The 16,997-nt window shown below is 37.4% G+C and overlaps 1 protein-coding gene across 2 annotated transcripts in view; it reads left to right on the top strand.

The window, feature by feature from the left end:
* Positions 1 to 2,530: 2,530 nt before the first annotated feature.
* Positions 2,531 to 16,997, top strand: part of LOC134792139 (coronin-2B-like) — a 43,718-nt gene continuing 29,251 nt past the window's right edge. The window contains exons 1-3 of one of the 2 annotated variants that reach the window (XM_063763356.1): positions 2,531 to 2,833; positions 7,176 to 7,322; positions 11,001 to 11,198. In XM_063763356.1, the coding sequence (XP_063619426.1) occupies positions 7,308 to 7,322; positions 11,001 to 11,198 (213 nt within the window). In that variant the 5' untranslated portion in view covers positions 2,531 to 2,833; positions 7,176 to 7,307. The remainder of the gene's footprint in view (positions 2,834 to 7,175; positions 7,323 to 11,000; positions 11,199 to 16,997) is intronic. The other variant, XM_063763355.1, reaches the window with a different exon arrangement.

Here is a 16,997-nt window from a genome sequence, read left to right as displayed (position 1 = left end):
ACTGTCTGTTCTCTTTGACGGCGCAGCAACTAGTATCATTTCGCTCTCCTTGCTCTTTTAAATATGCCGTTTGTCAAAAAAGGACAACCATACTGTTGACAAGATGGACTTCAAATCCAGGTGTCCCCTTTTTAGGTAGACCCAGGTTGTGTATGTTTGCGTAAAAACGTATATGTGTGCTCTTTTACACAGCTGAACGAAATAGCGATTAATTGAAGCTTCAATATCTTCGTTAAACATAAACATAATTGAAATGCTAATGGATAATGAATATATTATAATATAATAAAATAATTCAATTATTGCGGAACACCTATTTTAGTAGGTATACGTGGTCAAGCAGATCTTGTCAGTAGAAAAAGGCGGCAAATTTGAAAAATGTAGGCGCAAAGGCATATCGTCTCATAGAAAATTTGAATTTCGCGCCTTTTTCTACTGACAAGATTTGCTTGACCATCTATATTTATGTATTTTAATTAAATATCTGAACTTTCCCTTGCTGGGGCGTGACTATAAAATTGTGATCTGATAACCACAATAAAGAATAAAAGCGTTTTTGTTCATTTTAGGTATCGTTAAACCTTTGAAGTAAAATTAAAATTGCAAGAAATGTCGATAGTTTATCGACATGGCTACAGCAAGGTGGGCCACATTGTTAATCGTACACACTGAAATATGAAACCTATGGAAGTGAAACGTCAACGAATAATGCGTGCCACTGTGACGTCATCTTAGAACTAAACATGGCGGTTTTAGTGCTGCCCAGAAGATTTTTACTGTTACTAGGTTTTATCGATACATCGATACCTTTTTAACGTTCTCGGCTCATTTTATTTAAAATACTAAGTATGTATTATTTGTGGAGTTTATGTTTTAATAGGAAGTAAGTAAATAAATAAAAATTCTTTATTAGTATATTGTTATGTGAAAAGATACTTTGATTTAGTAAGATGTGTGGAGTCTAGGACAATTTCGTGCTTCAAATTTGACAGGTAAACGAGATGACGCTGTACTACTCAATACATATTGCGATTTTTGCGGTAACACTGATTTTCAAAAGTTGACGTTTGACAACTTAGTGACCGCAAAACACATGGCGCAGTACAGCGCCATCTGTTTTGGATGTCAGAATAAGTGTACGTGTTTTTCTTGGACTTTACCTCTCTATTACAATCAATTTTGTTGTGTTGCTAACCCTGAAGTCTGTAACACACTACCGCACTGCACCTCGACCTTGGTGCGCCGTATCTATAAGTGAGAGCGATACAAAATTCAAGCTTATTAAGCGACGGGTGAAAAAAAACAAAACACCTTCAGAACATTTTTTTATTACAAAAATAAGGAATGACTTCCGCTCTTCAACTTCTTCAACATTTATTCAGCAAATAGGCCACAAGGGCATTTTTATACGTCAAAATAATAACAATACATTAACCATTTTATAAATTACAACTATATGTATATGGTCTCTTAATGTCGAATTATATAAAAAAACTATAATAATGATATAAAAAAGCCCGCAGGGCAGCTTGTGGAGTAACGACCCCACGGACCCGAGTGCTCCCGAGAGTCGGTCAGGGTCTCCATCTCCAGCTCTTTCTTTTTATGTTCATTTCTTGGTAAGCTATAAAAATGATTTAATTATTAAATTAAGATAATTTAGTTGGTTTGAAGCGGGGTAGCATGATAAAATAAGAAAATATAAATAGGCAATCATAATATATCGATATCAAAGTCGATAAATAAAGTACAACCCTAGCTGAAATGTTTACATTATTTAAGCGTAAAAATATAGTTAAATAAATCCAATCACTTCATGATCTATAACTGCACAGAAGAACCTTGCTATTTATAATGTGAAACATCCTTAAATTTCCCAGGAACATTAACAATAACCAATATTTTTCATGTAAATTATAGCGTACCTGTGTATGGTTAAAGATGGCTGATTTGGTGGTTTTCTTATGCCGCACCCTAATACACTACACACTGGCATATTCGCGACGTAATTATTCACATTTGGCTTCAATTATTTTCAATCACAAGCAAAATATTGAAAGATAATTAATAATTTTAATTTTCACCACGACTTTTTGACAGGACAAGTACCTGCTGAACTGACAGACAATGACATTTGCGTGACTAAACATGGCGGATTTTCGGCCGCATTAGGTATTTACGTATTTTCATGGAACACTTTATGTCCGTACTGAAATACTGTCACCTTTTTTTGCTATGGGTTACAGTGCTGAGTAAAAACGAGATAGATATATATTTATGTGTGTGCCGTCAAAATGGGTGCTATTTCTATAAGCAATTGTACGTATAGAACAATATGTCTTGTCCCTATTATATAGGTCTATGATCGTACACTAAACAAAAGTGGTCCCACTGACAGCTCGCTTGGAAGGTATCTCTGTATATTATAAATCTATGCATTCGCCCCGTGCACCAACGCAAGACGCTCATTCGTCTATCGTCTACAACTCTACAGTATTCATTCATTCACTCCGTCGTCAAATCAAGCCAAATCATTCATTAATTTCAATCAGCAAGAAGAGTGGCTTTAGCGTAGTGTTGCGGTTTCTAATTTTACAGAAATATATTCATAATTTAAGTTTTATTCATTATTGAATATTTCTATTAAGTGGCATAAGGGCTATAACAACGAAGATTATAAACGGTTTTAAGTTATTTCATACACGGCATGCCTCCGGTAAAGGACGAGTCAATACGGGAAACAAATTGCCTGGAAATTATAAATATTGTGGAGAAAAGTCCCGCAAAAAGTACATTGGTTGATGTGAGGGCTTGCAACAAACCTGCCGCCAAGGTAACATCTTTGGAATTCAATCCTTATATCCTTATTTTTTGCGTAGCCACAAGTATCGATCTCTTGGCGAGTGTGGTATTTTTCCCGCATTTCACTTTGCATGGGTTTATCATTTATACTTTTTCTTCGTTAGTTTAGTTCTAGCAAACAGTTGAAATACTTTGTGGCTACTTTTGTGTCGCCCACGCGGTGGTCATTGTCCGAGTTCTATGTGGTCTTGGCTGTGTCCTCAAACGCCGGCAGGTGTATAAACAATAGCGTACCTATTTTACAATTACATTTAACCAAACCTTGGGAGATTGAGGACGCACCGAACCGAATGTGTGATTTGTTTTGTTAAAAAGAAACATTTTTGTAATGTTAAACTTTTTTTGCGCGCAAAACATTTCGCCACAGGTACACAATGCTTATATAATTGTATGTCTATGTTATGATATGGTCTTTTTTAGTTATATTAGTTTAATTCATTTGGTTTTCATAAAAAAGTGCAATGACCTCACAGTGAAGAATTATTTAATGTGAAAACTGGTATCTGTCCAGTAGCTATTAGCCACTCATGGTAATAATAAATTAGCTGAAGTATTGAATTTACTCCTTCTGATTACTACTACTACTAGAGTATGAAAGGAAAAATGTCTTTTAGTAATATATTTAGCTAATTGATCAAACTTGCTTCTTAGGTTCTCGGTGAACAATTTGTTTTGAGTTTCATTATTTTATTGTAGCAATCAGTCCAGTTGAGCTCACTTAATTACATAACACATTATTCCCATTTCCTCATTATATGGCAATGATATCTAATTAAAAAATCATTCATTTCTGGGTCACTTACAAATACATTACATAAAAGTTAGTAAAAGTACAGACTGTCTTATCTTGTTTCTGGGATTTTTAAATACTTGCTGAGTATCACTATGGTATGTATCATCTATAAAGATTCATCTTTTTATTTATCTCTATACTAATTATAAGGACAAGATAACTAGTAGAGTCTAAGTAAGCTAGACTCTGCCCATGCTGACTTTAAACAAACTTGGCAGTAAGAACACATACATATCCCTACATCTCTCTGCTCGCTCCATCCATACTCGATATAGCACTTGGCATGAAAACTTGATCTGACTAACTTTCTCACGAACTTGGCATCAAGAAAGTCATTTTTATATCATACACAAGCCCTGCAAGTAATTAAATTATTAAAACTAGTCTTTCATGGTTTTATAGGAGAAACAATCTGAATTTGATATGAAGTATATGTAACTATTATAGGCACATTGTATAAGTCAGGTTTTTATAAAATTGGGATGGGTTGTCTTAACAATGGTTGCTATAGTTCATTTACTACTAATTCCTCAATGAAAACATATTTCACAGTACAGAGGTATTTTTGTTGTAAATTCCTAGTATTTGTGTATTAATGTGTATAATTGTTTATTGAAATAAAGTTTAGAAAGGGAAATACAGTTACAACAGTATGTATGTAGCACGTCTGTTTCCACCAACCTTCGATTAAAAGGCCACATGCAATGTTGAATCAATATTTTGTAGAATGAGTGTTATTTGCATCAAACTACATGGAACATCACATTTATAACAGCTTGGGTTAGTGGTTATGTGAAATACTATAACTTTCACCTTTTCTATGAATATTCATTGAGCTGTGTCTCATGTAATATGGTTATAAAATATATATATTACATAATTATACATAATTCGCTTTCTATAAAACTAGTTTTGGAAAAGCAGTATTGTTGACATAACTATTAATTGAATAAATTCAAGGTCAAGATATTCCTAAGATACCTTAAGTGTAGTTGTTAGATTTAGTATGATGTAATTTAAACATTGTTATGTCATTTTTAAGTATTTTTTGACCATCAAACCATGACATAAGTGTTACTTGCTACAGTCAGACACACAAGTGCTTGCATATTTCGGTCACTTGGCCAACATTTACATTATTCATTTAATGCGTTAATTATTTATCGTTAAATAAATACCGCGAGTCTTTTGTTCTCTATTCTTTAGTTTTCTTCAAGTGAGGTCATATCACTATTGTAGCTGGCAAAGTCGACCTCGGAAGTCGCTGTAGGTATACTTATTTAAGTATATCCGACCTTTTTCTTTACAAAGGTAGGACGCGTGACAGAACATAGCACTCAAGAGGCTCCACTCCTCTTGATTGCAATTCCCCTGTCATCTTTGCGCATCTCCAGGCGGCAAGGCAACCGGGGCCAGTAAAATCAACTTTTGTGGCGTTTTGAGATTTCTAAAACATGATTACTGATGCTATGGTTGTATATATGTCGTAGGCCGATCGTAAAATCAGGCATATCGTAATGTTCCTGTGTAATGTTTTGACGATAGTCACATTAAACCAATACATAGGTAGGATAGGAGTTGCTTCAGATGCCCGAAGGGCAAACTGCCCAGAAATACGAGCCCCGCGTAGCGGGGCTCCGTCGACTCAGGGAACGAGTCAAAGATTTTCACGTTTCACGATATGCCTGATCTTACGATCGGCCGCCGACATATATACAACCATAGCGAATATATTCTCTTCTAAAAGCCGACCCCCGGGTCTAACCGCTCTAATCTAAGTCAGTCCAGAAATGTAGGATTTTCCCGGCTCTACTAGGCTTTCCGAAGTTGTGTCGACCCAGCGGCTTTTGAGGCCGACTGTTGCTCCCTACCTAGGTATTTTAAGAAGCTACTTGCCATAACCAAAGTAATTAAAGGTTAATCGTTTTCCAACAATGCGGCCGTTAACTCTCCACGTAATGGAAGCAGAAATAACTTTAGTGTTTGAATGTACCAAGCATCTGTAGGAGCTGGGCTAATAATTTACATTGTTTACCAAGCCTTAAGGCCCGTGCACACCGGCTTGCGTGTGCGTGACGTGCACGTGTGCGTGCGCTAAAATGTTAGAGCCGCACACGCACACGTCACGCAAGCGGTGTGCCATCTCTCATAAGGATCTGTATACTACAACGCTGCACGCGCACGTAAGTACACGTCACGCACACGCAGCCGGTGTGCACAGGCCTTTAATCTCGAGCAATCCAGTATTAATGTGATCTCTGCCTTCATATTTGTGGCGAAGCGTCCACAGAACAGAAATCTCACTGGCTTGCCGATAAAAGTCAATGTTGATTAATAACAAACTCTCAAAGAAAAAATAAACAAATTAGCCCTGTCTTATCTTAACCCTTTAAACGCCATACGTCACAAAACCCTTGCTTACACGTTATGCTTATGGGCACAGGCGAGCCACTTTACCTTAGTTGAAAGCATGAAAGACACATTATCAGAGTACGCCATAACACTTATAAAGCGTTCTTGGCGCTGTTGGTTGGCGTTCAAAGAGTAAAGAGGTTTAACGCATCGCCACCGCTACATGTAATTTTCATTTGGCGGCCTAAATAAAACTGGTTTTTCTTAGACGACTGTTAGATAAAGTATTGGAATACAGTATGCGGTAGTGTTCGTATTAAATGTAACGCTTTGCTGCCCATCATGTAACTTCAAGTGGAGGGAAAGTGTTACAGTACTGCTACATTTTAAAGTGTCTATTGTATTAGTCATGTTTTATAATGGTTTAATCGGACAGGCTTCAAATGTTATATAAATATTGATTGTTATCATATTACTAATTTGATGTACTGTGTGTCACTTCCATGAATGCAATTATTGCATCAGCGGCCTATTATAGACTGTATAACCGATCGTAAATAAGTTGATAGAAAGGATTATATTATCCACAGGTTGATGTCGTTTATTAAACGGCATGTAAGAAATATGAGACAACTTGTAACTTTACAGACTACCTACCTAGTGGAAACTTAGCGTCAAAAATAGTCAAGACTAACTAATGGACTTACCTTTTCTTTAAGAGCTATGTTGTCCAGTTAATTCAGTTATATTAAGCAAGCCGGTGGCAATCGAATTCTCTGGACGCCTCTTCATTGCCGCAGCTACCTAGTCAAGCAATCTCAAAATGTTCGACTTATATGTACCGCGTATGAATAGTCGCGTTTCTATCTTCAATACCATACCATCCCGAAACCGTTAGCGCGACCTCTGTTGACGTGAGAGCGATTATTTAATTGATAGGTATTCTATAGCGCGTGGATTTGAATCTCTCCCAACCTCGGTCGACGGCAACGACTTCGAAACAACGCTTTTCACTTTTTTTTTCGCCGTCGAGCGAGTCTCGCGTCTCGACGCCGCGGTAATCGCTCGTCTAATTACTATCACATGTGACTATAATTACTTGGCTATTATTTTTATTTTGCAATTTGTGTATTTTGTGTTTAATGCATCCATTTTGTTTATTCGACAGTGTTAGTTACAGTGCGTCATGTGGGCAGCTGGTTATGTTATTTGTGTACACGATTAGTTAAGATGCACAGGACTGTCTAGTGTGGAGTGCCTCTATGTAGTGCATGCTTTAGCACCTGAACACGGAGACATCATGACTAATTCACAGGTAGAGTACTTTTATTCTTTTTTGTTGCACAAGTTCTCGTCTTCATTTCCAAAATACCAATTCGATTTTCAAAATACAATCGAATACCCACAGTCGGCCCTTTGAAAATGTCATCATACATTGACAAATTTTAGTATTTTATTTTAAATAAAGAACGCGATGGCCAATTGGCCATTCAATGTTTAGTTAAGAAATTGCATTCAATTGCACATTTTCGTTGGCTGACTGCACAAGCAGTTGCAAAATTATCTACGCTACTAATGCGCTCAAATATTGTCAAAAAATGTTTAGTATACAATAGAGTCGATATCGATACTTATGTAGGTATGTATTAGATTAGTGACTAGTAGTAAGATGGCTATGGTTGTTTACAGAATATAATTGGTATCTGGGAAATGAGGACTTTTTATTATCTAAGCCTTACATTTATTTTCCACTCCCTATTATGTAGTTGTTTTTCTTAGTAGATAATTATATTTTATGCTTAATGAAAATTACTCTAGAAAACCTGTCCCAAAAGTGTGAGAATTAGACTACAACTGGACACCCACTTGGGATGGAAGTTTTCCCATTAGTCATGGACATAAAGCGACATGAAATTTTGGTACAGGCCAAAGCGCTCCAAAGACCAAACTTTCGGGATATTACCAATTTTAAATAAAACTTGTAGTAAAAACTAAAGGCGCTGCCATGCTTATTTGTTTATTATTCAACTGCACGAAGAGTAGAGACAACGTATTGCTTCATTACTCATCTTGGTTTATAGTTCCAGACAATTTCACTGTATGAGTCCTAATTGGGTTTAATTCTTGCACTCGGCGTAGTTTCTAATATAATACATGTCATCATTTTATAGCGAGGCTGTCGACGCCTATAAACCGTAACCTTATGTATTACTACACCTTATAAAAGTCCTCCGCCGCGTCTGTCTGTTTGTGTGTTTGTATGTTTGTTCGCGATAAACTCAAAAAGTACTGAACGGATTTTCACGCGGTTTTCACCCAATAGACTGATTCTTGAGGAAGGTTTAGGTGTATATTATGTTAACCCGTGCGTAGCCGGGGCGGGTCGCTAGTTTATAATAAACATAAGGTCAGTTGGGGCAAGTGACCTCATTGCGCTACGTGTTTTCTCTAGAATTAAAATATTAGAGTTGGACTAAGCTAATAACTCTACACAAACTTTTGTTAGCTTTCTAGACGCTTTTCTCTTTCGTATGTCCACTACCGCACCGGATAAAGCGCTTAGCGGTGGATCTGCCTGTATCCTTGTAGCTTTAGAGCAGGATAAGTAGGCATGTATATATGTCCCATGTAAAGGCTCTATCAGGCTTTACCTTCAAAGAACAATATCGGCATGAATTCAAGCAGTTTTAGGAACTAAGAGACGGTCAATGTAATGAGACGCCGTTATTGCAGAATACGAGTAATTCAATCAAACCCAATTTATAAGTATGATGAAACACAATTTATATACTTACCTACAAGGTGATTGCGAACGTTAGAAACCCATTATAAATAGGTATACATAACATAACAACGTTTATCTGATATCTAAGTCTGATATTGATTAAATATTCTGCAGATTAATTATCATGATATCTGAAGATCTAAACAAACAATCGACTGACGTTAGTTATCGTTCAGAGATTTTTTTATTATAAGCGCGAAGATAAGACGATTTTGGCGCCCTACGGACATTTTTGTAGTTTTTTTTTTCTACGACTGCCGTAAATTGTTGAGCTGTGTATTTATTTCAATTTTAAGCTGTATTATTTCCTATGACAGGAGAGAAAGCCTCTAGCGCTCCCTTGCCTGTTAAACTGTTTTGGCACAAGAAATAAGAAGCCACAAGAACGGAAATGTCCTTAAAGCACACTTTAAGAATATCTGAGTTAAGCTTACTTTCCATTATTTAAATTAAGGATGTTACGCTTTATTACTGATGTTATTATGTAGCTTTATATCGTAACCCTCTTACAAAAACCGGTCAAGTAGCCGTTAGTTCGGTGCGCCGAAAGTTCGCCTATTCAATAGATTCATATACATGTCTGTAGATGCAGTTATAAATTATGTCTATGTACCGTACCGTATGTCCAGCAGGTGGACGTCTCTGGCTGATATGATGATGATGATGTACCGTACCAACTATAAATTAATATCTGACATTATTTGTAAAGTAGGTAAGAGACAAATCAATCCAGCCCTGATTCAAATATGTAGTTGATATATATTATATTAACCAATACATATTGTATGATTAAATATTTGATTATTTATTAACCATGACAATTATATTCATTCAATCAACTCAAATTTGATATAATCTTATTAAATCCTAAGAAATGATATTAAGCCTTACGTTCTATAACAGACAGGTGTAGCGTGGTATGAAATAATTTATTCTACTAATTATCACAACCCACATCCATTTTTTACACTTGATTTATGCAAGATCATGATTTTTGTAATGCAGATAGTTTTCTATTTTGAGTGCACCGGAGTGCGACTCAACGTAACACAGTGTGTAACTTTACTGCGATCGTTTATGATAAACGGTGGCGCCTTTTAATGGAACTGCTTTAAGTTTGCAGTAAATACGAAAAAAATACCCAAAATTACGTTTTTCGGATGAGAAAATTAGATTAATACTGAAAGCGGCTTATTAAAGGGTTATTTTACCTCGAACCTCCATGTGTTGTCGCTGTAAAAATTTACATGTGTAATTCCTGCTCCTTGAGTATCTTGAGTCCCTCACTACGCTTAAGTTTCTAAATAATTATGTTTCGCCTGGTCAGACTCAAATTCCAAAGTAGCACTCGCTCCAAAACCAAATTTGCTGCCTTGTAGCACAAAATAATGATTTTTAATACACTAATCCTTGTGTCACTGCGCCTCGCTAATAAACGCCAGTTACAATTATAGAAAATTAAATCTGAAATAAAACTAACATTGAGTACATCCTTAATATGTCTAATTGCTAAGCCTTACCTTAACTGCAGGATATCTTGACATCGTAAAACGATAGTCGTTTCTTATTTATTAAACTTTTTGTGTCGTTATGCTTGAACCGAGTCACGAGACTGGTATCAACATCTAGTACATAATAATATATGTATAATTGTACGTAATGGATCAAACTAAATCACCATGCGATAATGTTGAACCTTAATATTAATAATAACGATACCGTTTGCGCTACTATAGCGAAACGTTTTGTGTCTCTCTATCACTCTGCCATATTAGTGCGGCAATGACAGTTTCGTTCGCTACGGAGCGTAGACGATTGGCACGTTGGCTACGCACACTGCCATCCTAAAACGATACACGTTTTTTTATATATTCTCTAAGTTTCAACCGAAGAGTTAAATAAGTACTTATATTAGGTTTCAACTCTATAAAATAGTATACATGTTCAGTCGGGTTCAGAAATACGAATACATTTTTTCATCTTACTGCAATGGATTAAGGCGAAGAATACATATTTATGAATTCGACTGTACAATCGCCTGCGTTCGCGGTGTTCCAGTTAAGAAAATTTGCCTTAATCCTTACTACCTGCTACCTGCAAGGCGTCCAAACGAATATCGCCCTAAGGGTGGAACACCGCGAGCGCAGGCGATTGTACCTATGTTATTACAAATTCTAAAGAAACAAACCTAATCCGGCTGCCTTTCAGGTCTGGTTCCGCGGCGTGAGGAGTTCCAAGTTCCGACATGTGTACGGCGTGCCCTCAAAGCGGGAGCGTTGCTATGACAACATCAAGATCACCAGGAACGCGCATGACTCCAACTTCTGCGCCGTCAATCCTAAGTTCGTGGCTATCGTCACCGAGGTCGCGGGTGGAGGCGCGTTCCTCGTCCTGCCTTTGGATCATGTAAGTAGCTCTAAGAACAAAAGACGCTGGTGTAGCTACCCTACACTACTAGAGCGTCGCCGTGTAGTCAGCGCTATGGAAAATCGCTGCGCAGTTGCGCCAACGATGCGTCGAGCAACGACCATAGAGTTGACTAGACGCTAACGCTCGGGAGACGCTAGTGTGGGGTGCCTTTCAGCTCCACTTCTTGTCTTGAATCGGTCGCGGTCTTGAATTCCAGTTTCGAGTTTGGTTTGGTAATCGAGGCCTTACCGTCCAGGACCAGCGCTTCCCGGACTAAAAGTTAATTATATAACTCAGTCAATACAATACAATACACAAGTTCATGGATAAAGGTGTGTTCATACCATACAGTCGCTCCGAAATAAATATCAATCACAGTAACTAAACTCTGAAATACTCTGCGTGAAATTATCATTAGCTCTCAGCCAGCCATTAGGTAAATTAACTGTCCATAAACATTAATTGACTATAAACACAGTATTTACTGTAGAAAACGTAAAATTCTCGCGATTAATCTTCAAGGCGATAAAATGCTGAGAACCGAATAATTAGCACACCAGATAAGCCAGTAATGAGCCAGAGAAGAAATGTATTCATAATATAACTAGACCAAATTTGTTGGAATATACTTCACTTACACTCATGTCTCAAGTGTAGCCTGCAGATTTTGTTCCTTAATTTTGGACTTTGTGTCTCCTATACGAGTTTTACAGATTACTCTTTTTCCCTACCTAGTTATAGTTTATGTATTTTCTTAATTTTCAAAATTATTTGTTCGACGTTCAAGCCTCCTAACGCCTTGGGGACACAATGGACACATCAAGTTTATGATACAAACCAGGAGTGTTTACAATTTACATAGTTTTTTAGGGTTCCGTACCCAAAGGGTAAAACGGGACCCTATTACTAAGATTTCGCTGTCCGTCCGTCCGTCCGTCCGTCCGTCCGTTCGTCTGTCACCAGGCTGTATCTCACGAACCGTGATAGCTAGACAGTTGAAATTTTCACAGATGATGTATTTCTGTTGCCGCTATAACAACAAATACTAAAAACAGAATAAAATAAAGATTTAAATGGGGCTCCCATACAACAAACGTGATTTTTGACCAAAGTTAAGCAACGTCGGGAGTGGTCAGTACTTGGATGGGTGACCGTTTTTTTTTGCTTTTTTTTGTTTTTTTTTTTATATGGTACGGAACCCTTCGTGCGCGAGTCCGACTCGCACTTGGCCGATTTTTTTTGCATACGAATTTTATGTCGCACATACTCGTAACGGTAGTAGTTAGTATACCTAGTCTCGCCGATCGATGGTCTACAGTGACTCGTCCTTAATTAATTAATTTGTAATTATTTCACGGTCTTCGCGGCTTTATTTCCAAATACATTTGCCTCTTAACGACGTACGGCTGGAATTTCAACGAGGCCGCCTTGATTTGCGTGTCCCCTGATGAAACGGATCTTAATAACATGGTTATAAGTCAATGCACGTTCTGTGCACTAAATCAGGTTAGCGGATGCGAGCGACCCTAGCGTAGGCCGCTGTAACTAGAACTAGACACTAATTGATAGAATTTCCAGACCATATTTTTCAAACAAGTTTAGTTCTAGTAAAATAAGAATACTACGTTAGAGAGCATAATTATGGAAGGTCAATGTCAGGGATATTATAAGTACTAAACGATGGACAAATAACATAGATATACTCGTATAAGGGGAACGCGTTGTGCTCAAATAAAAGCAACACGCACCAGGTTACCGAGCGTAGTGCACAAACAAACCTCTTACTTAGTCTGCGACCCCACAGCTGATGGACCTCATGCACTAACTGGGCAATTTGACAGTTCGACCGAAGGCCAGGTCGTTAGGCCAAGTTCTAACTTGGCCTAACGACCGTCATAGTGTCATAGACTCAAAGACAACAGCTTGCACTATCGGCTTGAGCTCAAATCAATAAAAATAAAAAAAATAAAACGCTACCGATGTTGCTAAATGCACAATCGCTGCGAATATGCAAACGGCCTCGGGAACTTATGAGTCTTAGGTATTTTTATCCGTAATATCCATCCTATTGTCCTTTTGATATTCACAAAACCTAAGTAATATTCGTCGCGTGACAAGGAATCGTGCGGACAATTACTCTTGTGATGTATCGACACCAACTAATGGCATTAGGGACGAAGGCTGAGGGAGATTGTTTAAGAAAACAATATAAGTTTGGCAATCAACTTTTCGAAAATAGTTTGAAATCCGAGGTGCGGTCGGCTTATTTCATATTTAACTCGCCAGACTTATTGGCCCAAAGTGCACAGCCAGGCGTCCTTTTCGATGGCCAGATTGCATGGAATTTGGTACTTTCCACTGATCGAATTGCCCAGGCTCGTAAGTTCGATCCGACGCGGGCCGTAGTTTAGAGACTGCTGGCTTAATCGATAAAAGATAAGTCATCGTACGTATGCAGGATACTTAATATCGATCACGTCAGATAGGCTAAAGCGTGGCGATTGCGTAAAAAAAAACAATATGTTACAACTTTCGATTTAATATTAGTTAATAGGTACGAGTAATCGAAGCTTTATGTAAGTATAAAAAATACATTACATAACAAGAATATTAACAATATATCAATTTATTTTTCAAGGATTGTTGTTGTTGACTTTCCCTTCTATACAGCTTTCATACATTTTTCCTTTTTAGGGTTCCGTACCCAAAGGGTAAAACGGGACCTTATTACTAAGACTTCGCTGTCCGTCCGTCCGTCTGTCTGTCATGTGACATTCTTTACTCAAAATAATATATCTTAAAACGGCAACAAGATGCTTTTTATTAGGTAACTAATATAGGAAATTGAATCGTAGGTATATCCAATATCCTCTACTAAATATTCTTAGTGTCAGGTGTTCAAATTAGCATTTACAAACTACATCTTGTGTCAGCTACAAAAATAAACATTGTAGTTACGTCATGTAGGTACAATAAACAATTATAGTAGGTAGGTACTATGTACCTATTTATGATTGATCACCGTTCACCAGTGTTTATTGACTTGCTTATTAGTAACGCTACACCAAGCGTCCAAAGTGATTGTCAAAATATTTACATGCCTTAAAGGTTCGGTCACACTGACGCTACGATTTTCTTAACACCCACCGACTGACAATACTAAATCGACTCAACTTGTCTATTAATTGTTGAATGAAAAACTAAGAAAGGAGATAATCAACTATAACAGAAACTCTCCCAAGGTGGCGAGCAATGTATCAAAGATTCTCGAAAAAAGTTTCTTTGTGCAATGTTATGGGATGTTCTTATCCGTTTTTTACCGTTTTCCTCTACGTTTTTGACTGATCATCTATCTTATTATTTCCAAAACACACCGCCCTAGCAGCTTTGTACCCGTAGGTACCTTAAGTCCTCTTGCTACCATCACCAGTGGGGAGACTTGACGTCCTTTTGCGTGCACGACCTAATGACTTAAATTTTGACAACCCTAAATAGCCGAAAGGGATAGTGCCATACATTAGAAAGGGATAGCATAATTCGTCCCTGAATCGCTGTCAAACTTCGGTTTTGTGGGAAGTGTCCGTTCTGTACGGTAGTGCTATTATTTATTCTGTGCCATCACTCACCCTTGACACGCACACTAATCAAAACATTCAAAACACACAATAAGCAAATGTATGCAATTTTCGCACACTAAAGCATTGTTTGTTAAATCTACAGCTACGTTAATATGCCACATAATTAATGAGGCCGTTGCATGTGATCGTACTGAAATCGAACATTAGCCAATACCGTGGGAATGCAAATGCGACTGAGAATTGAGTTTTTTTTGTAACGATCTTTTCTGGCGGTAGTTTCTATTCTAGACTTTTTGTAACAATTGATTAATCTAGAGTCGGACCAAGCTTTTCAATGACAAAGTGTGGCAATGTCATCAAATCTCTATGAAAATAAGACGTTTGTAATGACACTTCCTCACTTTGTTTTGTTCAAGTCTGGGCAAGCTTAGCTTATTAGACGGACTTTTTCCATCTGAGTCAATAGCAATGTAAAGCATAAAATATGGCAACTCAGTCTATGAAATGAAAAACTATACTGGAATTATGACAATAAATATTATAACTTAAGATTTCTATCTCATTCTTTAGTATGACTCACAACACAACAACAACACACGCACAACGTGGACAATAAACTCATATTTTTCTTCGATACGTCTATAAATGCCTAATAATGCCTATCAATATATAGAATGTCAATTATCGGGCAAGAGAAACAAATGGGTATGACGCTCATAATCTCGCTTAATACAATATAAGTATTGTTAGAGAGCAGTGCACGGAAAAAAATATGATTATGAAATCGTAAATTAACTTAGTTTCTAAATATCGGGAAATCCTGAGTTTACCACACCTAGGTTATTTTTTCCCGCCCTATTCTTACTTATGACGGTTGGCTGGTCAGACCAGTAGTTTTGAAATAAGTCAGTATCTCGCGCATTTAAATTGTTATCGAGATAATTGCGTGAATTGTGTTCGCAGGTTGTAATTCGGATCACCGAGATAACGTTTTTAATTCACCGTTTGCGAAATCAAAGTGGCCGACTGTTTTGTAACTTTCGCGCAAATTATCTCGTATCTCGGAAAAAATGTTGTTATCACGGTAAATGACAATTCATCTATACGTAAATAAGTAACTAACTACTGTATTTAGTCGGTATAACTGTGTTGGTATTCACAGCGCAGGCTTCGTCATAATACAGAAAGCTCATCCACCTCAGGTTTCATATGTATGTCATCAGGACACATACGAGGGGCGTTCAAAATATTCTCGGTATTGATATCTTACAACCTCTTCTTAAATTTCTTTCGTTACTGGCCGCTAAGGTTTATTCATTGACATTAAAAAAAAATATAATTGGAACCGAGATGTTCTTTTGTTTTTCTGCAATTGCTGAACAAACATGAACATCATGTGCGAATTGACAATGTTAACTAAATTAGAACATCAATGCGTCATAAGATTCTCGACAAAACAGGGTAAAAATCAAAAAACCATAAAAGAGGAAATGGATTGTGTTTACCGTGAATCTGCTCCTTCTCTATCTACCATTCAAAAGTGGTCAAGCGAATTTAAACGTGGAAGGGAGAGTATTGAAGATGACCCTAGACCTGGTCGGCCTGTAGTAGCTACTTCACAAGAAAATATTGATAAAGTGGAAAAACTTATATTGGAAGATGGTCGAGTGAAGGTAAAATCTATAGCTCAAGTAACCAATCTTTCTATTGGTATCGTACATGATATTATCCATGACCATCTTAATATGTCAAAAGTAAGTGCAAGATGGGTTCCGCGAATGCTGACTCGGCTTCAAAAAGACATGCGTGTAGCGTGTTGTTCCGATGTTATTGACCTGTGCGGTGAAAATCCTAATGAGGTGCTGCAAAGAATAGTTACTGGAGATGAAACCTGGGTTCATCATTATGACCCAGAGAGTAAACAAGAGTCCATGCAGTGGCACATTAAGGGTTCAGCTCATCCCAAAAAGTTCAAGGTCGTCCCTTCAGCTGGCAAGGTCATGGCCACGATATTTTGGGATTGTGAAGGAATATTACTAATCGATTATAAAGAAAAAGGTGTAAATATCACACGACAGTACTACGCTAACATTCTACGTCAATTAAAGGATGCAATCAAAGAAAAGAGGCGAGGAAAGTTAACCAAAGGTGTTCTGCTTCTGTGTGACAACGCCCCCGTCCATACTGCTCATATTGCCAAGGCAGCTATTGTTGAATG

Source organism: Cydia splendana, chromosome 7 (assembly GCF_910591565.1).
Source record: "Cydia splendana chromosome 7, ilCydSple1.2, whole genome shotgun sequence".
NCBI lineage: Eukaryota > Metazoa > Arthropoda > Insecta > Lepidoptera > Tortricidae > Cydia > Cydia splendana.
The sequence above is the reverse complement of the archived record's forward strand: the minus strand, read 5'-3'. Positions and strand labels throughout refer to the sequence as shown.